The sequence below is a fragment of the Polypterus senegalus genome, chromosome 15 (genome assembly GCF_016835505.1).
Source record: "Polypterus senegalus isolate Bchr_013 chromosome 15, ASM1683550v1, whole genome shotgun sequence".
Classification (NCBI taxonomy): Eukaryota; Metazoa; Chordata; class Cladistia; order Polypteriformes; family Polypteridae; genus Polypterus; species Polypterus senegalus.
Window position 1 is genome coordinate 6907610 of NC_053168.1, and position 18083 is coordinate 6925692.

At 42.9% G+C, this 18083-nt stretch overlaps 1 protein-coding gene across 6 annotated transcripts in view; it reads left to right on the top strand.

The window, feature by feature from the left end:
- The window catches only part of trak1a (trafficking protein, kinesin binding 1a), a 287907-nt gene that overhangs the window by 210102 nt on the left and 59722 nt on the right, over positions 1-18083 (top strand). For all 6 annotated transcript variants that reach the window (XM_039736347.1, XM_039736348.1, XM_039736351.1 and 3 more), the window contains 2 exons: positions 5477-5553; positions 17139-17255. In XM_039736347.1, coding sequence (XP_039592281.1) covers positions 5477-5553; positions 17139-17255 — 194 coding nt within the window. The remainder of the gene's footprint in view (positions 1-5476; positions 5554-17138; positions 17256-18083) is intronic.

Genomic DNA, 18083 nt, shown 5'->3' on the forward strand with positions numbered 1-18083 from the left:
TCTGCTCCCTACAATCGTTACAGATCACAATGTCATCATTAAACATCACAGTCCACGGGGACTCCTGTCTAATCTCGTCTGTCAGCCTGTCCATCACCATTGCAAATAAGAAAGGGCTCAGAGCCGATCCCTGATGTAATCCCACCTCCGTCACTCCTACCGCAGACCTCACCACAGTCACACTTCCCTCGTTCATATCCTGTACAACTCTTACGTACTTCTCTGCCACTCCCGACTTCCTCATACAATACCACAGCTCCTCTCAGTCACCCTGTCATTTGCTTTCTCCAGGTCCACAAAGACACAATGCAACTCCTTCTGAGCTTCTCTATACTTCTGCATCAACACCCTCAGAGCAAAATGATGATGTCCATTGGTAATTGACGATAACTCAAACGTCGTAGTGATGTTGGCTCAGCTGATAATTGAGCAGTCTACAGTTAGGTCCATATGTTTTGGGCAGTGACATAATTTTCATAATTTTGTCTCTGTACGCCACTTCAGTGGATTTGAAATGAAGAAATAATTGCATGATTGAAGTATAGGCTTTCAGCATTAATTCAAAGGGTTTACCAAAAATGTTGCATGAGACATTTAGGAGTGACAGCCATTTTTATTCATGGGTCCCCCTATTTTCAGGGGCTCAAAAGTATTTGGATATTTGCCTGACCAGCTGTTCCATGGCCAGGTCTGAGCAGGTTCCTCATTATATCATTAACTATTCAGCAGGTAGAAGGTCTGCAGTTGATTCCTGTTGTGGAATTTGTCAACTGTGAACTCTCAATATGGACCAAAGAGCTTGTCCATACAAGTAAAAACAGGCATCATTAGGCAGGGAAAACAAAACAAACCCATCAGAGAGACAGCAGAAATACCAGGGGTGGTCAGATCAACCATTTGGTACATTTGTTAAAAGAAGGAACACACTGGTGAGTTCCAAAACACCAGAAGATCTGGACAACCATAGAAAATCACTGTGCTGGATGATTGCAGAATTCTTTCCTTGGTGAAGAACCCCTTCACAACTTTTAGCCAAATGAAGACTACTCTCTGGGAGGTCAGGCTGTCATTGCCAAAGTCCACAACTCCATGAGAAGACTTCATCAATGTAAAGAGCGGATTAACCACAAGGTGCAGACCATTGGTAAGCCTCAAGCATAGGAAGGAAAGAATTGACTTTGCCAGAAAAAAAATTTAAAAGCCTGTCCAGTTCTAGGAACAATTTCCTTTGGACAAATTAAACTAAGGTTAGTATGTACCAGAATGATGGAAAGAGGAGAGTATGTAGAAGAGACAAAACGGCTCATATTCTGATGAATACCACGTCTTCTGTGAAACATGGTGGAGACCGTTTTATGGGCTGATCATACATGGCTGGCAGTGGAATTCATTTACAGTTGTTTATTGATGATATGACTGCTGGCAGAAGTCACAGGATGAATTCTGAAGTGTAGAGGGCGCTATACTGTCTGCTAAGATTAAGAACACTGCTGCAAAACTGATCGGATGACACTTCACAGTACAGATGGACAAGGAGCCAAAACATCCTCTAACCACAAACCAAGTGCTTTTAAAAGCAAAAAAGTGGAATATTCTTCAATGGCAAAGTCAGTCAACTGACCTCAACCCAAATGGACGTGCATTTCACTTACTGAAGACAAAACTGAACGAACAAGCAGCACCTGAAGACAGCGGCAGTGAAGGCCTGGCAGAGCATCAGTGGGGTGGAAAGAAACGCAAAACTTGGAGGTGGCCGTGGGTTCAGACTTCAGGCAGTCATTTGACTGGAAAGAACTTTCAAGCAGATATTGAAACTTATCATTATATTTATGACTTGCGACTGGGAGGCCGATCGAATCGGGCTACAAATTCTACGTTTGTGAAATCCATACTTTCTCTGCAAAGAATTACTTGTTTTTTTAAGTCCTTGAAATGATTTTGTTATCATGGCACTGATTTGTGCTTAAAATAGACCTTTTCGGCCAATGTAATGTAGAGCTTCCTGTATAAACGGGGCTGTGAGACGTGAACTCAGCTCTTCGGCGCACCTCATTTGATTGTTTCCGGCAAGCAAATTTTCAAAAGAAACCGTATTTTATGACTCTAATCAGAGTTGGAGTAATAATTATGTTGGCGTGGTCATTTTAGATCCGAGATCGGCTAAAATGTAAACAATGACCGTTGTTAATACCCAGCCGTCATTACTCAGTTTGCCAATAGATGTCAGAAGGACGGATGCCAAAACCGAACTGCCCAAAGATAGACTTCGACATACCAAGCAAATGGCGATACGTTCTAAATTACTTACAGTTCCGAAGCTGTCGAAGGGTTTAAGTCAGTCAACGATGTTAGTCCTGGAAAGTACGCCTGACCAAACCAACGTTCCAAAAACCAACCGAACTTACTGTTATCTGCTTGAACCAACACCGACTTACTATACTCGGCCGTCCAGCGGTGTCACTGAAGCATTCAAACATTCTTAGCCAATCGTGCAATACTGCGTCCGCGTTTGCCACGTTATGTTCTAACTACAGAGGCAGAGTCCCATTGCATGGTTCTAACTTGTATTTAGTCGAGGTATTGACGTGAACACCATACATACGGATAGTATCAAATTATATATAAGGATTATGGTAGTTTATCTAAATACTTTTGATCCCCTGAAAATGGGGGGGGCTTTTTTATAAAAATGGTTGTCATCATATGATGTTTTTGGTAAACCCCTTAAATTAAAGCTGTAAGTCTACACTTCAATCACAACTGGATTGCTTCACTTCATATGCAATGAGGGGGACGCACAGAGCCAAAATTATGAAAATCGTATCACTGTCCAAATACTTATGGACCTAACTGTATATACTGTAAATAAAATTGTATTCTTTTTTTCTTTGTTCGTCAATTATGCAAAAACAGGCAGAACAGACTGTCACAATATTTTGCCTGTGTGGTGTTGTTGGTCCAACTTCAAATACGAGCTGAATGATGTATCAGGTAGAGGGGGTTGCAACCCAAAAACCAGCACCAACAAGGGGACTACAATTCCCATCAGGCAGCAGGGATAGCACTGGGACTGGTGAGAGAACATTAGCCGCTTTTCCACTGCATAGTACGGCACGACACGGTTCAGTACAGTTCACTTTTGCGGGGCTTTCCACTGGGAACAGTACCTGGTACCTGGTCCTTTTTTTAGTACCACCTCAGCCGAGGTTCCAAGCGTGCCGAACCGTTACCAAAATGTGACGTGTAAACTCTGCTGGTCACTGATTGGCCGGAGAAAATCCTCATTACTGCCTCACTGAACTTGCAACACGAGACACAACAGACCCGCGAAGGTTCGAACTGGTTTTAACCAAAAATGGCTGTTCCGTGGTCTGTTGAGGAAGTACAGACGTTCCTCTTGTTGGTAGCCGAGGAGCGGATCCAATGAGAGCTGGATGGGGCGACGCGGAATGAAAAAATTTTCCAGGAGGTCGCTCAGCTCTTGGCCGCACACGGCTACCATAGGACTTACAAACACTGTAGGGACAAGTTAAAAAAAATGAAGAGCGAGCAGTAGAGGCGGCGCAACTATAACGACACGTGAATAATCCCGCCCACTCTAAAGCGGTACTAAACTGCAGTCGAAACGCAAAACCGAGCTGAACTGAGCCGAACCAAGGTGAGCTGTACTGAACCGTGTCGTGCCGTACTATGCAGTGGAAAAGCGGCTATAGTTTCAGCTTCCACAATTTTTTGGTACTGGATAACAATTTTATTTTCCGGCTTAATTAGAGCTTTTGTCTAAGAGTATGTCATTTTCTTTCGCTGTGGGTTGTGTGCAGGCATGGTTTTTGAGCCATGAATTTACAAAAGACAGTTTCGCCAATTTATTTTTTACCAATGGCCCATTTCTGAGACATTTACCGGTTTGAAGGTGTATGGCTTTTTCAGAAACTCTTTTGAAAGAGTCATAGCTCTGAAGTAGCTGCTTGTAGAATTAAATGCTTAAAATGATTTTTTGCTTCATGTCATTTAGTTCTGTGTGCTGAAGGAGTAGGCCAGACGACTAAAACATCCAAATCACCCTTTTTAGTGAGTTTTGTGGTGGTAAAATGTAGTATCAACTTTGTGAAACTTAATGCAAAAGGAAACTTAGCTGTTTCAATCACCCCTACCTGTTATTTTGTGACGTTTTATCATACATAATAAACGGAGCGAGATTCGAACCACCAGACTAGAACAGTGTGGCTGCTTACTCTTGTGTTGATCAAACGTGCTATGGTGAGAAAGGCCGAGGTTCAGACTAGGTCTCGGGCAGTCAGCTGGCACACCCTGTATAATTAAAAGGTGTAAAGGGTTCAAAAACAAAGTACGGGCACTCAGTGATGCAAAAGACGAGCGGTGGCTCTAAGGCTAAGGATCTGTGCTGGTATCCAGAAGGTTGCTGGTTCGAATCCCCGTCACTGCCAAAAAAAAAAAGATTCTACTCTGCTGGGCCCTTGAGCAAGACGCTTAACCTGTAATTACTCCAGGGGTGTTGTACAATGGCTGACCCTGCGCTCTGCGCTATGCGAAAACTAACAAATTCCTAAAACAAGAAATTGTATGAGGCAAAATAAAGAACACAAAAAAAAAAGTCACAATACTGATAGAATTTTCACACAGATAATACAAGAAAGAGCGTCAAATGGTGACACTGGTCTCCCAGTTCAAATGAACATCTGCTTCCGGTCAGAGGGTCCCTTATATGTGGCGATATCAAAGCAGTAAGTGGAATTTAGGTCACATGATCCTCTGAGCTTCTGGGTTGTGGAGAGAGATGAAGACTGAGCTGATGATGGCGCCCTCTCATTGTTCAGGGTGGAATTGCACTGAATGGTGACCCCTGAGTGCTCATGCCTGACAGTGCATATCGGAATTCGATTGCACCGTGTACACATGACAATACGTCTGAAATGAACTGATGGCACATTTTTTTTTTATCAAAACGAAACCTCATGTTTTTGAAAAGCCAATGCTATCACGTTCCCATATATTATGACTGAGTGCGACAGAGATAAGCCTTTATACAAATATACCTGGACAACACCCGATACTTTGGCTCGTAAACACATTCGTCAGTTGTGGTTCTGATTAGACATGTCAGAATTTCGTTGTCACTTGACAGTAAACTTGAACCCTAATTAAGTCACAGAAGCAGGCATTCTCATTTAACACCACGCACTTTGCTGTGTGAAACGTGGGTTGTCTGTTCATTTGTCACTTTGAGTGCCAGCGACCGAAAAGCAGCAGCATGTGACACTTGTTCTCCTGTTCTGAAAAGTTGTCTGTGGCAGAAGAAGCTGACACTACAGTGACATCTTATGTTCATGTTAGAGCCATAGATCTTAAGTAGCTGCTTGTACATTAAACGTTGTGAGAAAAGCACTATATAAATGTAAAGAATTATTATTATTAATAATTAAATGCTTACAATTATTTCTGCTTTGTCTTTTAGTTCTGTGTGCTGAAAGAGTGGGCCAGATGACTAAAACATACAATGACATAGATGCTGTCACACGTCTGCTTGAAGAGGTAAGTCTCTCTTGGCTTGCTGGGACTTAAAAAAAAAAATGCATTTCCATTGATGGTATTCGGCTTTAGTTCTCAAAATCAAAACCGCTTAACGTAAAACTGTAGACTTGAATGTATGCTGCGGCACGGTGGCGCAGTGGGTAGCGCTGATGCCTCGCAGTTAGGAGACCTGGGTTCACTTCCCGGGTCCTACCAGCGTGGAGTCTTCATGTTCTCTCCGTGTCTGTGTGGGTTTCCTCCCACAGTCCAAAGACATGCAGGTTTGGTGCATCAGCGATCCTAAATAGTCCTGTGTGTGTGGGTGTGTGTGCCCTGTGGTGGGCTGGCACCCTGCCCAGGGTTTGTTTCCTGCCTTGTGCCCTGTGTTGGCTGGGATTGGCTCCAGCAGACCCCTGTGACCCTGTAGTTAGGATATAGCGGGTTGGATAATGGATGGATGCTTAACTAGCAAGGTTCAGCAGACCTCATGAATTCTCACGTATTTGCAACCAATCCGAGGATTTGTGGTGTAGAAGCAGCAAACATTAATCTTTATTAGTTGGAGAGAATCTTTAGGCCAGGAGGACCACAATGGCTGTAGGTTTTCATTCTAACCAACAGATCAACATTCCTGAGAACTTAATCTTTCTTAATTTTCAGATATTGTATGATGGACACCCGTTGTTTTGGCTCATTTTGTTTCTCATTATTATTTGGCTGCTAATTAAGGAAAAAGAAACAATTAAGGGGTCTTCAAGAGCAAATCAATTAAAATTAGTTCACAAGAAGTTAATTAGCAGCAAAAACAGGTCGCGCATTCACAAAAGGGTTAGAATGAAATCCTGCAGCCATGGCGGCCCACCAGGACTGGAGTTGGCGACCCCTGCTTAAGCAGTAGTTAGCGATAGTTATCTATAAAAACAATGCAGAAAACCTAGATTTTTATATCCCTACAGCAGTGGTTCCCAAACTTTTTCGATTCTCGGCGCCCTTGCTGAATCCAGGTTTTCCCAAGGTGTTAAAGAAAGAGGACGAGCCAGCCAGCCAGCCAGCCAGCCAACCAGCCAACATGAATGAGAGAAGTCAGCGCAGTCAGGGGTCCTAGAACAAGCGAAGAATTGGCGCTCATGGGACGGATCGTGAAGGAGTCTGCCCTAGAGATTTGAGGGACGAAGTGCATTAGGGGCTTTGCTTCAAATAAGTGCAATCCTCCATAACAGCCGGACATAGAATGAGCACCATCAGTACAGACACCGACTCACTTAGTCCACTACAAATTATTTTTGGATATAAAAGTATCAAGGATCTTGAACAAGTCTTGAGCCTTAGCACCAGCAGTGATACTTTTACAATTTATTATTGTTTAGTAAAAACCAGTCCTTTTTTAAAAAATACATACTTGAACAAATACTTCAAAAACTTCACTGGACTTGCAGTAATCACAACAATATACAGTTGATACGATCTCTGAAAACTAATTCAGCACTAAAACCGCGCAAAACCAACAACTAACATCTAGTAACCATTTGTAGAGGCTTCCGCAAACAGTTATTACTAAGTGAGTTACTGGTTTGCACCAGGTTCACCAAATGTCACGTCCTATCACATTGAATTGAAAATGGAAATAAAATGATGAAAATTTTGTAATAATTTGCAGCACCCCAATGAGGAAGTCACGGCTTGCGCACACTTTGGGAACCACTGCCCTACAGCAATGTGTCGTATTTGTTGTGGCGTTTATTATAAGATTACTACCCTGTGTGACACTGAACTAGTGTTCCAAAACATTTATACCGTACCTTTGAAAGTTTCCTTGGGTAAAGATTTGTGCCAAGCATTAAATAACAGTAAATGTAGAAAATACACATTAGCCCATCTGCATACAGTACATGGCCAAATGCCTGACCATCACAACCATATGAGCTTGTGGAATATCCCATTCCAAAACCATAGGCATTAATATGGAGTTGCCCCATCCGTGAGGCTATAACAGCACCCGCACTCCTCTTTCCACAAGATTTTGGAGAGTGTCTGCGGGAATTTGTGCCCATTCTGCCCAAAAAAGCATTTGTCAGGTTAGGTGCTGATGCTGGACGAGAAGGTCTGGCTCACAATCGACATGCCAGGTCAACCCAAAGGTGTTCAGAAGGATTGAGGTCAGAGCTCCTTGTAGACCACTTGACTTCCTTCACTCCAAACTCATCAAAACCAGGTCTTTATTGTCTTGGCTTTGTGCACAGGGGCACAGTCATGCTGGAACAGAAAAGGACCTTCACCAAACCAGGCTGCAGCGCTAACAGTGGTCTTCAGTTGAACCAAAGGGCCCACCCTAAACTCTGCCATTATCCACCATCAAACTTTACAGTTGGTCCTATGTAGTCTATAAGGTAGAGGTCTTATGGCACCCACCAAACTCAGATTGGTCTGTCAGACTGGCAGATAGTGAAGCGTGATTCATCACTCGAGAAACCGCACTGCTCCAGAGTCCAATGCCGTTGTGATTTACACCATTCAGAGTGAAGCTTGACATTGCATGTCCATTTTATGAAGGTTTTATGTTGCTTCCAGAGGCAATTTGGAAGTCTGTTGTGAGTGATGCCACTGACGATAAGTGATTTTTACACAGTTTGTATTTCCAGCACTCTGCCACCAGTTTGCATGGTATACCGCTTCACATTAATGGCACTTAACAATGGACCGTAACAGATGTAGCAGAGCAAAAATTTCATTTACTTATTTTTGTCAAACGTGACTGTTCCACATTTAAGCCACTGAGCTCTTCAGTGTGACCCATTATGCTGCCAGTGTTTGTCCATGGTGGTTGCATAGCTATATGGCTTGATTTTATATACCGGTTAACAATGAAACACCTGATCTCGGAAGCTTGGACTGGTGTCCACATACTTATATATTGTATATAGTGTGTAGAAAGGGATTTGTTTCACACTTCTAAAATTAACATTTGAACTTTGTGCTTTTGGACAGCTGATGATTAAGCATTGATAACTATGGCATTAGCAATGGATTGTGCAGATTGCGCAAGGGCCTACAAGCTTGGGGGGCCCACTCAAGGCCATATAGATTTGAAAAAAAAAATTTTAATAACTAAAACAACGGACTCACAGTCTCGATGCAGTGGCTTCAACATTCAATGTCTTGTTAGCATCAACTCTGACCTCGATGGCTGACGACGAATTTTATGCTGCTGACGATCTTCTTGTTGAACGCTATAGCACCAACATTTCACCGGTGTTTTCTGCTCAGTTTTTGTCATTTCGTGCGTGTTTTCAAATCATCCTGTCAACCAAGTCAGCTGTTTTCAAAGTATATTTTGATAGATCACTGTGCACCCCTATCTACTTTCAGTGACGTTTGCACGCCTTACATGTTACTGCTGACTACGCCAGTGACTGTTGCTGTGTGTGAACAATCGTCCTTCAAGTTAACACTAGAATTACCAGAGCCAACGAAAAAACTCGTAATTCCGGCCCACCTTAAATCCGTTCGCACCTCTCCGTCAGCCTCTTTTGTCATCTAAATATGTCGATAAGCCCAAGCCTTATACCATCCCCCCCATCACCTCAGAACGGCCAAGAAGTTCTCCCAGTTCCTGCCTTGACTGATTATCTGGGAGTGAGCTACTCAGAATTGTAAGGGGAAATAACTTGATGTGCGTTTTGTGTCTAAACAATCTATGTAAACAAATCGTTAAAACAGAAATGTTTTTCATGTTTTAGTAATAAATGATAAAATGTACACATGAACTATATAATATCTAAAGGCTGACGGGCAAATATTAAATGAACACTGTGACAGATTAGGGTTATTGCTCGCACCCTTGTACCCTCAGACCACACTTCAGACTCCAGGTAAAAGTCCAATTATTATTTATTATAATAATTATGTGCACAAAGCACGCTCCTCTCCACAATACTCAATAACAAACAATAAACCAATCCTCCACTCCCAGACGCTTAGCCACCCTGCCTCCCAACTCAGCTCGCCGTCTGGGAGCTCCCACAGTCCTTTTATACTCCCTGACCCGGAGGTGTTTCTGCCCAACAGTCCACAAGTCTTTATTCCTTCCGGGTCTTCAACCCGGAAGTCCGTCGCTCTTCCTATGACGAACCTCCGGGTCACAGGGCACGAAGAAGCCCTCGGTCCTTCCTGCAGCTCCCTCCTGTGGCCCCCATGGCATCCAGCAGGGCTGTGCATAAAAACCACATTGTCCATGATGCCCTGCTGGTCTTCTGGGGACCTCCATGCTGCAAGGAGGGCTCCACCTGGCGGCTTGGGGGTATTGGCTGGGATGAATGGCCGGCCATATCTTACAACACTTACAATAAAAAGGGCAACTATAATACGACAGTTTCCATGGTGCACGGCTAGAGCTGTCGATTTATAATCCAAAGGTCGTGAGTACGAAACCAGCTCCCCTGCAGATTTACTGTTTTGAATAGTGAACTTTTCTTATTGTTACTATTATACAATAAAAACATATATTTCATTTAGAGAAAAGCCAAGCAAATGACACCTTTTATTGGCTAACTAAATTTATGTCTATAACAGCCGGTGTAAATTTATAGGACTTGTAAAAGTTAGCGTTTTTTTTTTCTCACTCTTATTTTCTCAGTCACGATCACGATATAACGTCCAATGCTACCCGCCCCAGATCTGACGCGGTTACTTTTTATCTAAAACTGGGAATAACTGTAGATATGAGTGGTGTTTTGAGATTCTCTGTATCTGGAGGGATAAAAGCTGACACACAAACGCTGGTGAATCTGCCTTCTTCGTATCTCACCGTCACTTGAATTTTTTTTTAATTCAGTTTTATTGAGTGTTCCTGCTCACACTGAATTAATATGCGCCTTATAGTCCATGATGTCAAATAACTAATTTTATGACCTGTATAGTACATTTCGGAAAACATTGTGGCACTGATGCCACATTATTCATAATTTTCATATTCATTCGCCTGCCTTCTTGCGCTTCTAATCAGTGATTGCGGCTTTTTTTTTATTTTTTTGATCTTGCCAGTGTCCACATTTTGGTGCACAGTACTGTTTCTTTTGTATTCCAGGACATGCAGAGGAAAGAATAGTACAGAGAGGTCAGTTCTGCGCTATAAGCAATCATCAGATTCAAATGTTAACAGTTCACACACACCCAAAGACCGTCCTTTGTACGTTTAGGACATGTGTACCTGTTGCAATGTACACACTTCTCTCTGTGCCGTGGTTACTGTTACACTGAAGAGGCGCCTGACACTGACTGAGTTTGCTTTCCTGGGGAAGCGGCGGTCTTGGAACAGAAGCTTGTCGATGTTGCATCCTCTTTCGCTTTATCCGTCGCCTTTTCTTATAAGAAGCGACAACGAAGCTCCTCTGCAAGTTGAGCAAAGAACACTCTTCTTTTCTCAGTGCTTACCGTGCATGCCTTGTACAGTACATGCGTGCAGATCACCGCCAAGTCAAGCGTGTTATATCACACAGCAACTGGCAACCTGCGTGCTCCTGCCGCACTGAATAAGCTCACGTCCTTCTGGTACACGATGTCAACGCAGCACCGGGGGGAAAAAAAGAAAGAGACGAATATATGTGACATTTTGAAGAAATCATTTTATGACCTGAATTGTACCAATCAGAAAACAGCATCGCACTAATGCAATATTATTTGAAAATTAACAGGGTCAGATCAGCTGTAAATGTATGGCATTTCTCAAAGTTAGCTTTTTTTTTTCAGTTTTATTATCTCAGTCTCATTCACGCTCTCCCTTGCCCCTTCTGATCTGACTCTAACTAACAGCGGCAGTATAAATTCACACCCGATCTGACGCTGTTTGTTCGTTAGCAAGCTGAAACCAGAATTCTACTGGAGATCAGCTTGCTTTTTGGCAAATGAGGCAAAAATATCCATTGTATTCCTTTATACATACAGTAAATTAAATAAAGGGTTTACTGACTAAAATAATTAATGTAAAGCCAGAGCTTGTAACACCAGATGAAATTCAGCTTATTTTTAGAGGTCAATGGCAGCCGCTCTCTGTATCCTGCACAGCGCCTTGTGACTCGTGTCATGTCCTGCCACCAGCTTGTAGGCTTTTTTTTCCCCCTGTATCTATTTTTTATTTTTATCTGTATTTATTTAATCTGCTCATGCATTTTTTTTCTTTTTTGCTGTATTTACAGTATTGTATGTGCTTATTTTCCCCTGTGCCTATGCCATAATTTTCTCCAGTGGTTTCACTAGTACTTATAAACTATCACGTCAGGCAGATGATTTTGATGCTAAACTAATGGAGCTTCATTGCACCATGTGTAACAGATGGCCGGCAGCTCAACCCGGCTGGGGCGCCCCCAGAAGGATGGGGAAAGGAAGCTTTTTTAAGGCACTGCCTCCACCAAGAAGCTAGATGGCAGCTTCCCTGCTATGCAATGGTGCTTCGGATTCCCACAGGGTACCTTGGGACTTGTAGTTCGGTATCTCAGGGGTGATGTGAATGAACCGGGGGACATGAGCTATCCGCCTGACCCGGAAGTGCTGGCAGGCCATGTGGGCGGAAGAGAGGAAGCACTTCCGGGTTGGATGATATATAAAGGTCCACCGTAAGTACAGTCAGCGAGCCTCAGTCAGGAGGAGGAGGAGGACAAAGCTTGTGCCAGAAGAAAGGAAAGACAGAGAGAGAGAGAAAAGGAAGGGACTGAGTAGTTTGTGGCTGCATTGTGCACTGTGTGCTGTGCTGTAAAGGAAAAAACAGGAATAAAAAGTGTGTGTGTTTGCACTTGTGTCCCTGTGCTGGGCTGTATTCCACACATAAGGATACATTATCTATCCAACATTAGCCCATCCATCTGTTCATTTTCAAACTTGCTTATGTAATTCAGGGTCGAATACTAATAACAGAAGCAGAAAATTGGAGAACAGCTCTTCTCGAACAGTTCAGAAGACAGACAATTACAGCTCATTTGATGGGGAAAAAACAGGACTTGAGAACTGTAGCGCTCTAAATTAGGGAAAGGAGAAACACAGAGCAGACATGTTTCAGTTGTTTTGCTACAAGTGTTACGGGGCACCTCCCAGACATGATTAGTTTAGTAGTTAAAGATAAATTTCTTACTCTTTCCTAGTAACCTGTCCTCTTTTGCCCCATCTACAATTTAAAAACACTTAATGATCTACAAGAGCTTTGAAACCTGTCAAGAATTTGAGGTGTATGCATATTGGCTAAGGAGATCCTATTTGGTTGTTTCTAAGGATGGGCACATGCCAGGTGATCACTGGCTTTATTTATATATTTATACAACATTCTGGTAACGGCACAGTGCAAAGATCTTCAGCTGTTAACATCTCTAATAAACTGTACACACATTGATGTCCTTATGGCATTTCCTATTATTATTTCATAAGAACAACTTAGTGCAAAGTCTGAAACTACCCAAATTAAAAAAAAAATGCTAAAAAAAAAAAAAAATTGATAGATAGATAGATAGTGAGATACTTTATTAATCCCAAGCGGAAATTCACATAATCCAGCATCAGCATACTGATAAAGAACAATATTAAATTAAAGAGTGATAACAATGAAGGTGTAACAGACAATAATTTTGAATAATGTTAACGTTTATCCCACCAGGTGAAACTAAGAGTCGCATAGTGTGGGGTCTCCTCAGTCTGTCAGTGGAGCAGGACGTTAACAGCAGTCTGTCGCTGAAGCTGCTCCTCTGTCTGGAGATGATCCTGTTCAGTGGATGCAGTGGATTCTCCATGATTGACAGGAGTCTGCTCACTGCCCGTCGCTCTGTCACAGATGTCAAACTGTCCAGCTCCGTGCCTACAACAGAGCCTGCCTTCATCACCAGTTTGTCCAGATGTTAGGCGTCCTCCTTCTTTATGCTGCCTCCCCAGCACACCACCACGTAGAAGAGGGCACTCGCCACAACCGTCTGGTAGAACATCTGCAGCATCTCATTGCAGATGTTGAAGGACGCCAGCCTTCTAAGGAAGTATAGTCAGTTCTGTCCTCTCTTACACAGAGCATCAGTATTGGCAGTCCAGTTTATCATCCAGCTGCACTCCCAGGTCTATTTAAAGGCTATGCTTAAGAAAGAGTTCAAATTACTAAAAGCATAGCGTACACAGGTTCAAATCTGAAGTCAGCTTCTGCGTTTCTCATAATTATTTTTATATCTACTCAGACTAGCATTAACTTCCTTCTCATTAGCAGTCAGGAATAACTCCACTGTTATCTATAATAATGTAAATGCCAGCTACTTTTACCTATAGTTGCCATTGTATTGAATCACAACCACGTTTTTGACAGCAGTATGCTAGTGGAAAAGGAAAGAAGTAGGTGAGGTGTTTATATCATCTCGTCTGTCATCTGGGAGAATTTGTTGTGCATAGAATTATTGAATTTGGTAGAATTACAAATGTGCTATAAGAAGAAAGATCCAGGCTAGCATTGTTCTGTAGATAGATAGACAGATAGATAGATGTGAAAGGCACGATAAATAGATAGATAGATAGATAGATAGATATATAGATAGATACTTTATTAATCTCAAGGGGAAATTCACATACTGCAGCCGCAGCATACTGATACATGGAGCTGCTGGAAAGGCTGCCACTCGCGGCGGCGTCTGAGTTAGTATATATAATAGTATAGTGATAGTGACAATAATAATAATTTTCTACATTTATATAGTGCTACTCTTTTTAGTGAGTAGGGAGACACTTAAATCCCCACCAGTTTGCAGCGTCCACCCAGATGATGCAATGGGCAGCCATTTTTGCACTAGTACACTAACCACATATAAGTGGTGAGAGACAGTTAGCCAATTAGAGACGGGGTGATTACGGTGCCAGAATAACTATGCCATGACAGGCAATTTAGCTTGGACGTTATATATACTTGGGGGCTTTGCCCCCTGCTCACTTTGCTCATGAACCCCTTCCCACGCCCCCCCGGCGCTACACGCTGTTGTGAAGAGGGGGGTTGAATGCACTCCAAGGAGACGCGGCTGCTCCTCCAAAACCCCCTCTTAAGTGGTGATACAATGGGAACCAAATAACAGTTGTTATTTGAACCTCGTCTTTGCTCGATCAGCTGCTGCTGCTGCTGCTACCGTGCCATGTTGTGTCATCTGCATTTGGTGCGGAGCTTCAAACATTTAAAAGCCTGTACAGCTGCTGTCCTTTTATCTCACTGCCTTGTCTCTCTTCCTCAGACACTATTCAGTCACTTTTTGCTGTTCCGTTATTTCACCGAGTGATATTTTCCGTTTGTTTGCGCTAATGCGATCTCTACTCTCATTTCTTTTTGAGACTTTCAAATTTTCCATTATCTCTAACCTACTCTGCGTGTGTATCACGGGACTGGCTGACAAAGGTTGTGAGTGTGACTTGTCTTGTCCGTCTCACAGGATGTGAGAGTGTCTCTCTTCCAAAGATCACGTCTTGTCTCAAGATTTTTCTTTTTATAATAGAGATGTATAGAGAGATGTCAATTACCCGCCAAGTCTGAATTCTGTCCGCCTGCAATGGTTTTGCCAGCCTTTCTTCTGACTTTATGTCATCTCCAAGCTTAACTGGCTTGCTGATTTTAATTATTATATAACAGTAATGTAAAGGGGCAGCAGCCACAGTCCATCCATCCATTATCCAACCCGATATATCCTAACTACAGGGTCACGGGGGGGTCTGCTGGAACCAATCCCAACCAACACAGGGCACAAGGCAGGAAACAAACCCCGGGCAGGGCACACACACACACACACACCACATACACACTAGGGACAATTTAGAATCGCCAATGCACCTAACCTGCATGTCTTTGGACTGTGGGAGGAAACCCACACAGACACGGGGAGAACATGCAAACTCCATGCAGAGAGGACCCGGGAAGCAAACCCCGGGTCTTCTCACTGTGAGGCAGCAGCGCCACCGTGCCGCCAGCAGTACCAATAAGAAAGATGACATCAAAGTAATTAAGTTTTGAATAAGAACTCGCTTGAACCAAAACCAGTAGCCACTGTGTTTCCATTAAGATAGAGAAACTTAGTTCAATACAGTAGAATCCTGTGTGATATACGGTAGTGTTAACTGTTAGTGTTACATAAGTTATAAAGTAACTGTAAGTCAGATGATCACTTCAGGGCATTGCTCAATAGCTGCCGAGACTTGAACAAAACGCCTAATACCAACTCAACGGGTCAACGTGCTGTAATGAATCCCCCTCATGTCTCTTTTAATGACAGAATACAACTTTTGAGAAACGGGATACACGAGCAGTTCTACTGGGACATCAAGGAGGTGAAGCCATCTCTGTGAAGTAGGGAATGGAAGAATTGCTTCTTTTACTTTGCATATGGAGAATATTTATTCCATGCAGATTTGATCTTCTTCCAAAACAACAATGAACGTTCTTGTATCTGCGGTGTCAGAGGCTCTAGTTACAAGGATGATGTTACTAAAATCTTTGTCTGGTGGGCATGAATAAATGAGCACTCTAAACCTACTTAGTTTGCATACCGTAGAGAAGCTCAGGTTGCTTGCATCTGCAGAGAATTGAGCATTCAGTTGTCTCTGCCCTCCATTCTTATCTAATGTGTTGCTATATTTGCTCTCACGGGGTTTTTGCATGCTTCTTATATTTGTATTTCATATTAATGATCCAGTTGTAACACTTTCGTCATCAAATGTCAATCAGATATAAAAATGGTAAAGGAATATTTTTAAACTCAAAAGTATCAGGGGGGGAAAAAAATCAGTCAAAGCTCATGGGGAGGAATTTTCAGGTGTTTTGTGCTTGCCTCAGAGGTTTAGATTTAGGACACCTTTGAGTTTATACTAAACTTAATGTCCATCTCTTGAACACCAATTGTTTTAAATTAAAGAATTTCCTGAGTTCACCTGTCGAGAGGTTTACTTAGCTTGGCAGTGACATTCATGTGACTCTGGTGACTCTTCGTATGAAGTCAGTAGATGGATTGGGAGAGCATGGGGGGTCTTGAGGTCACTGGCAAGGGGTGTGTGTCGCTCCTGATATCAGCAAAAGGACGAAGGTCCAAGTCTTTAGAGTACTGGTGCTCTTTGTTTACGAGACATGGATGCTATCCAGTGACCTGAGACGAAGACTGGACTCCTTTGGTACTGTGTCTCTCCGGAAAATCCTTGGGTACCGTTGGTTTGACTTTGTGTTGCTCATGGAGTCCTGAATGAGGCACATGACCTGCATTGTGAGGGAGCGTCAGTTACAGCACTACGGCCATGTGGTGCGATTCCCCGAGGGTGATCCAGCTTGTAAGATCCTCATTGTTGGGGACCCAAGTGGCTGGACCAGGCCAAGGGGTCGCCCACATAACACCTGGCTGCGGCAGATAGAGGGTCATTTCTGGAGGGTGGGACTGGACCACATGTCTGCCTTGGGGGGGTTGCCAACCGGATCCCGAGTTGTTTTGTCGTGTAGTGGTTGCGGCAACGCACTGTACCAGTGCACGCTCCCCAACTTGACTTGACCTTCTAGCATTTTGTTTCTAGGTTTTTACAATATGTATATTGTAATGGATTTAAGAAAAAAAAAATCTGTGTTTATTATTTTACAGAAAGAGCGAGATTTAGAACTAGCTGCACGAATTGGTCAGTCACTGTTGAAGAAAAACAAAATCCTCACCGAGAGAAATGAGCTGCTTGAAGAACAAGTCGAACACATTCGAGAGGAGGTATGGCTGTCTTTTCCAGAATTTTTATTAATACTGTAGACTGGTCTCCGCAATATGAAATCAAGTAATCATTTTGTAAATAATCAGAATGTAAAATATTGGATGAAACTGTTTCCAAAATTTGCTTTTAATACAGAATACAAGTAAAAACTATTTTTATATGTGCTTCTCTTTCAGATGTTCCGTTAAACTAAAAGATAACTGGCCTTGTCGGGTTTAGTTATTGCAAGATTGTAAAGAAGAAATAGTATGTTTAGAAATTTCTAAAAATTAAATTATAGTAACAGTTTATACATGGGAAACATAATGTGACAGGTGCATAGTGTGAAGCCCAGGCCCTAACCCAACACAGACAGGCAGGACACGAGTGTCACCCCACAGCACGTGTTTATTTTACAGCTGGGGAAGAACTTTCTTCGCTCCTCACAAGAGCACAATGTCCACAACACCAAGTACAGCTCAGTCCCTTCGCCTCCAGTCCTCCTTACAGGCTTTGTCCTTCTTCCTCCCGACTCTGGCCATTGAGTAGAGGCGACTGGCCCCTTTTATAGGACACCCAAATGGACTCCAGGTGTCCAATGACCTTATTCCGGCAGCATTTGCTTGTGTGTCAGAAGTGCTGCCAGACAGGTCCCAGTAAACGTCCAGGTGCCTCAGCAGAGTTGTTTTTCATGCTCCAAACCTGTGGCCCTGCTGTAAGCTAAGGGGGCTGCCCTTTATCGGTCTGGGGGTGGTTTGGCAGAGAGTATCTGGAATAAGCCCTCTCCGCAAGTCCTTCTGTGCCTGAGGCGTCCCGGCCAGGTAAGGGCCTCGGCAGTCTGGCACAAT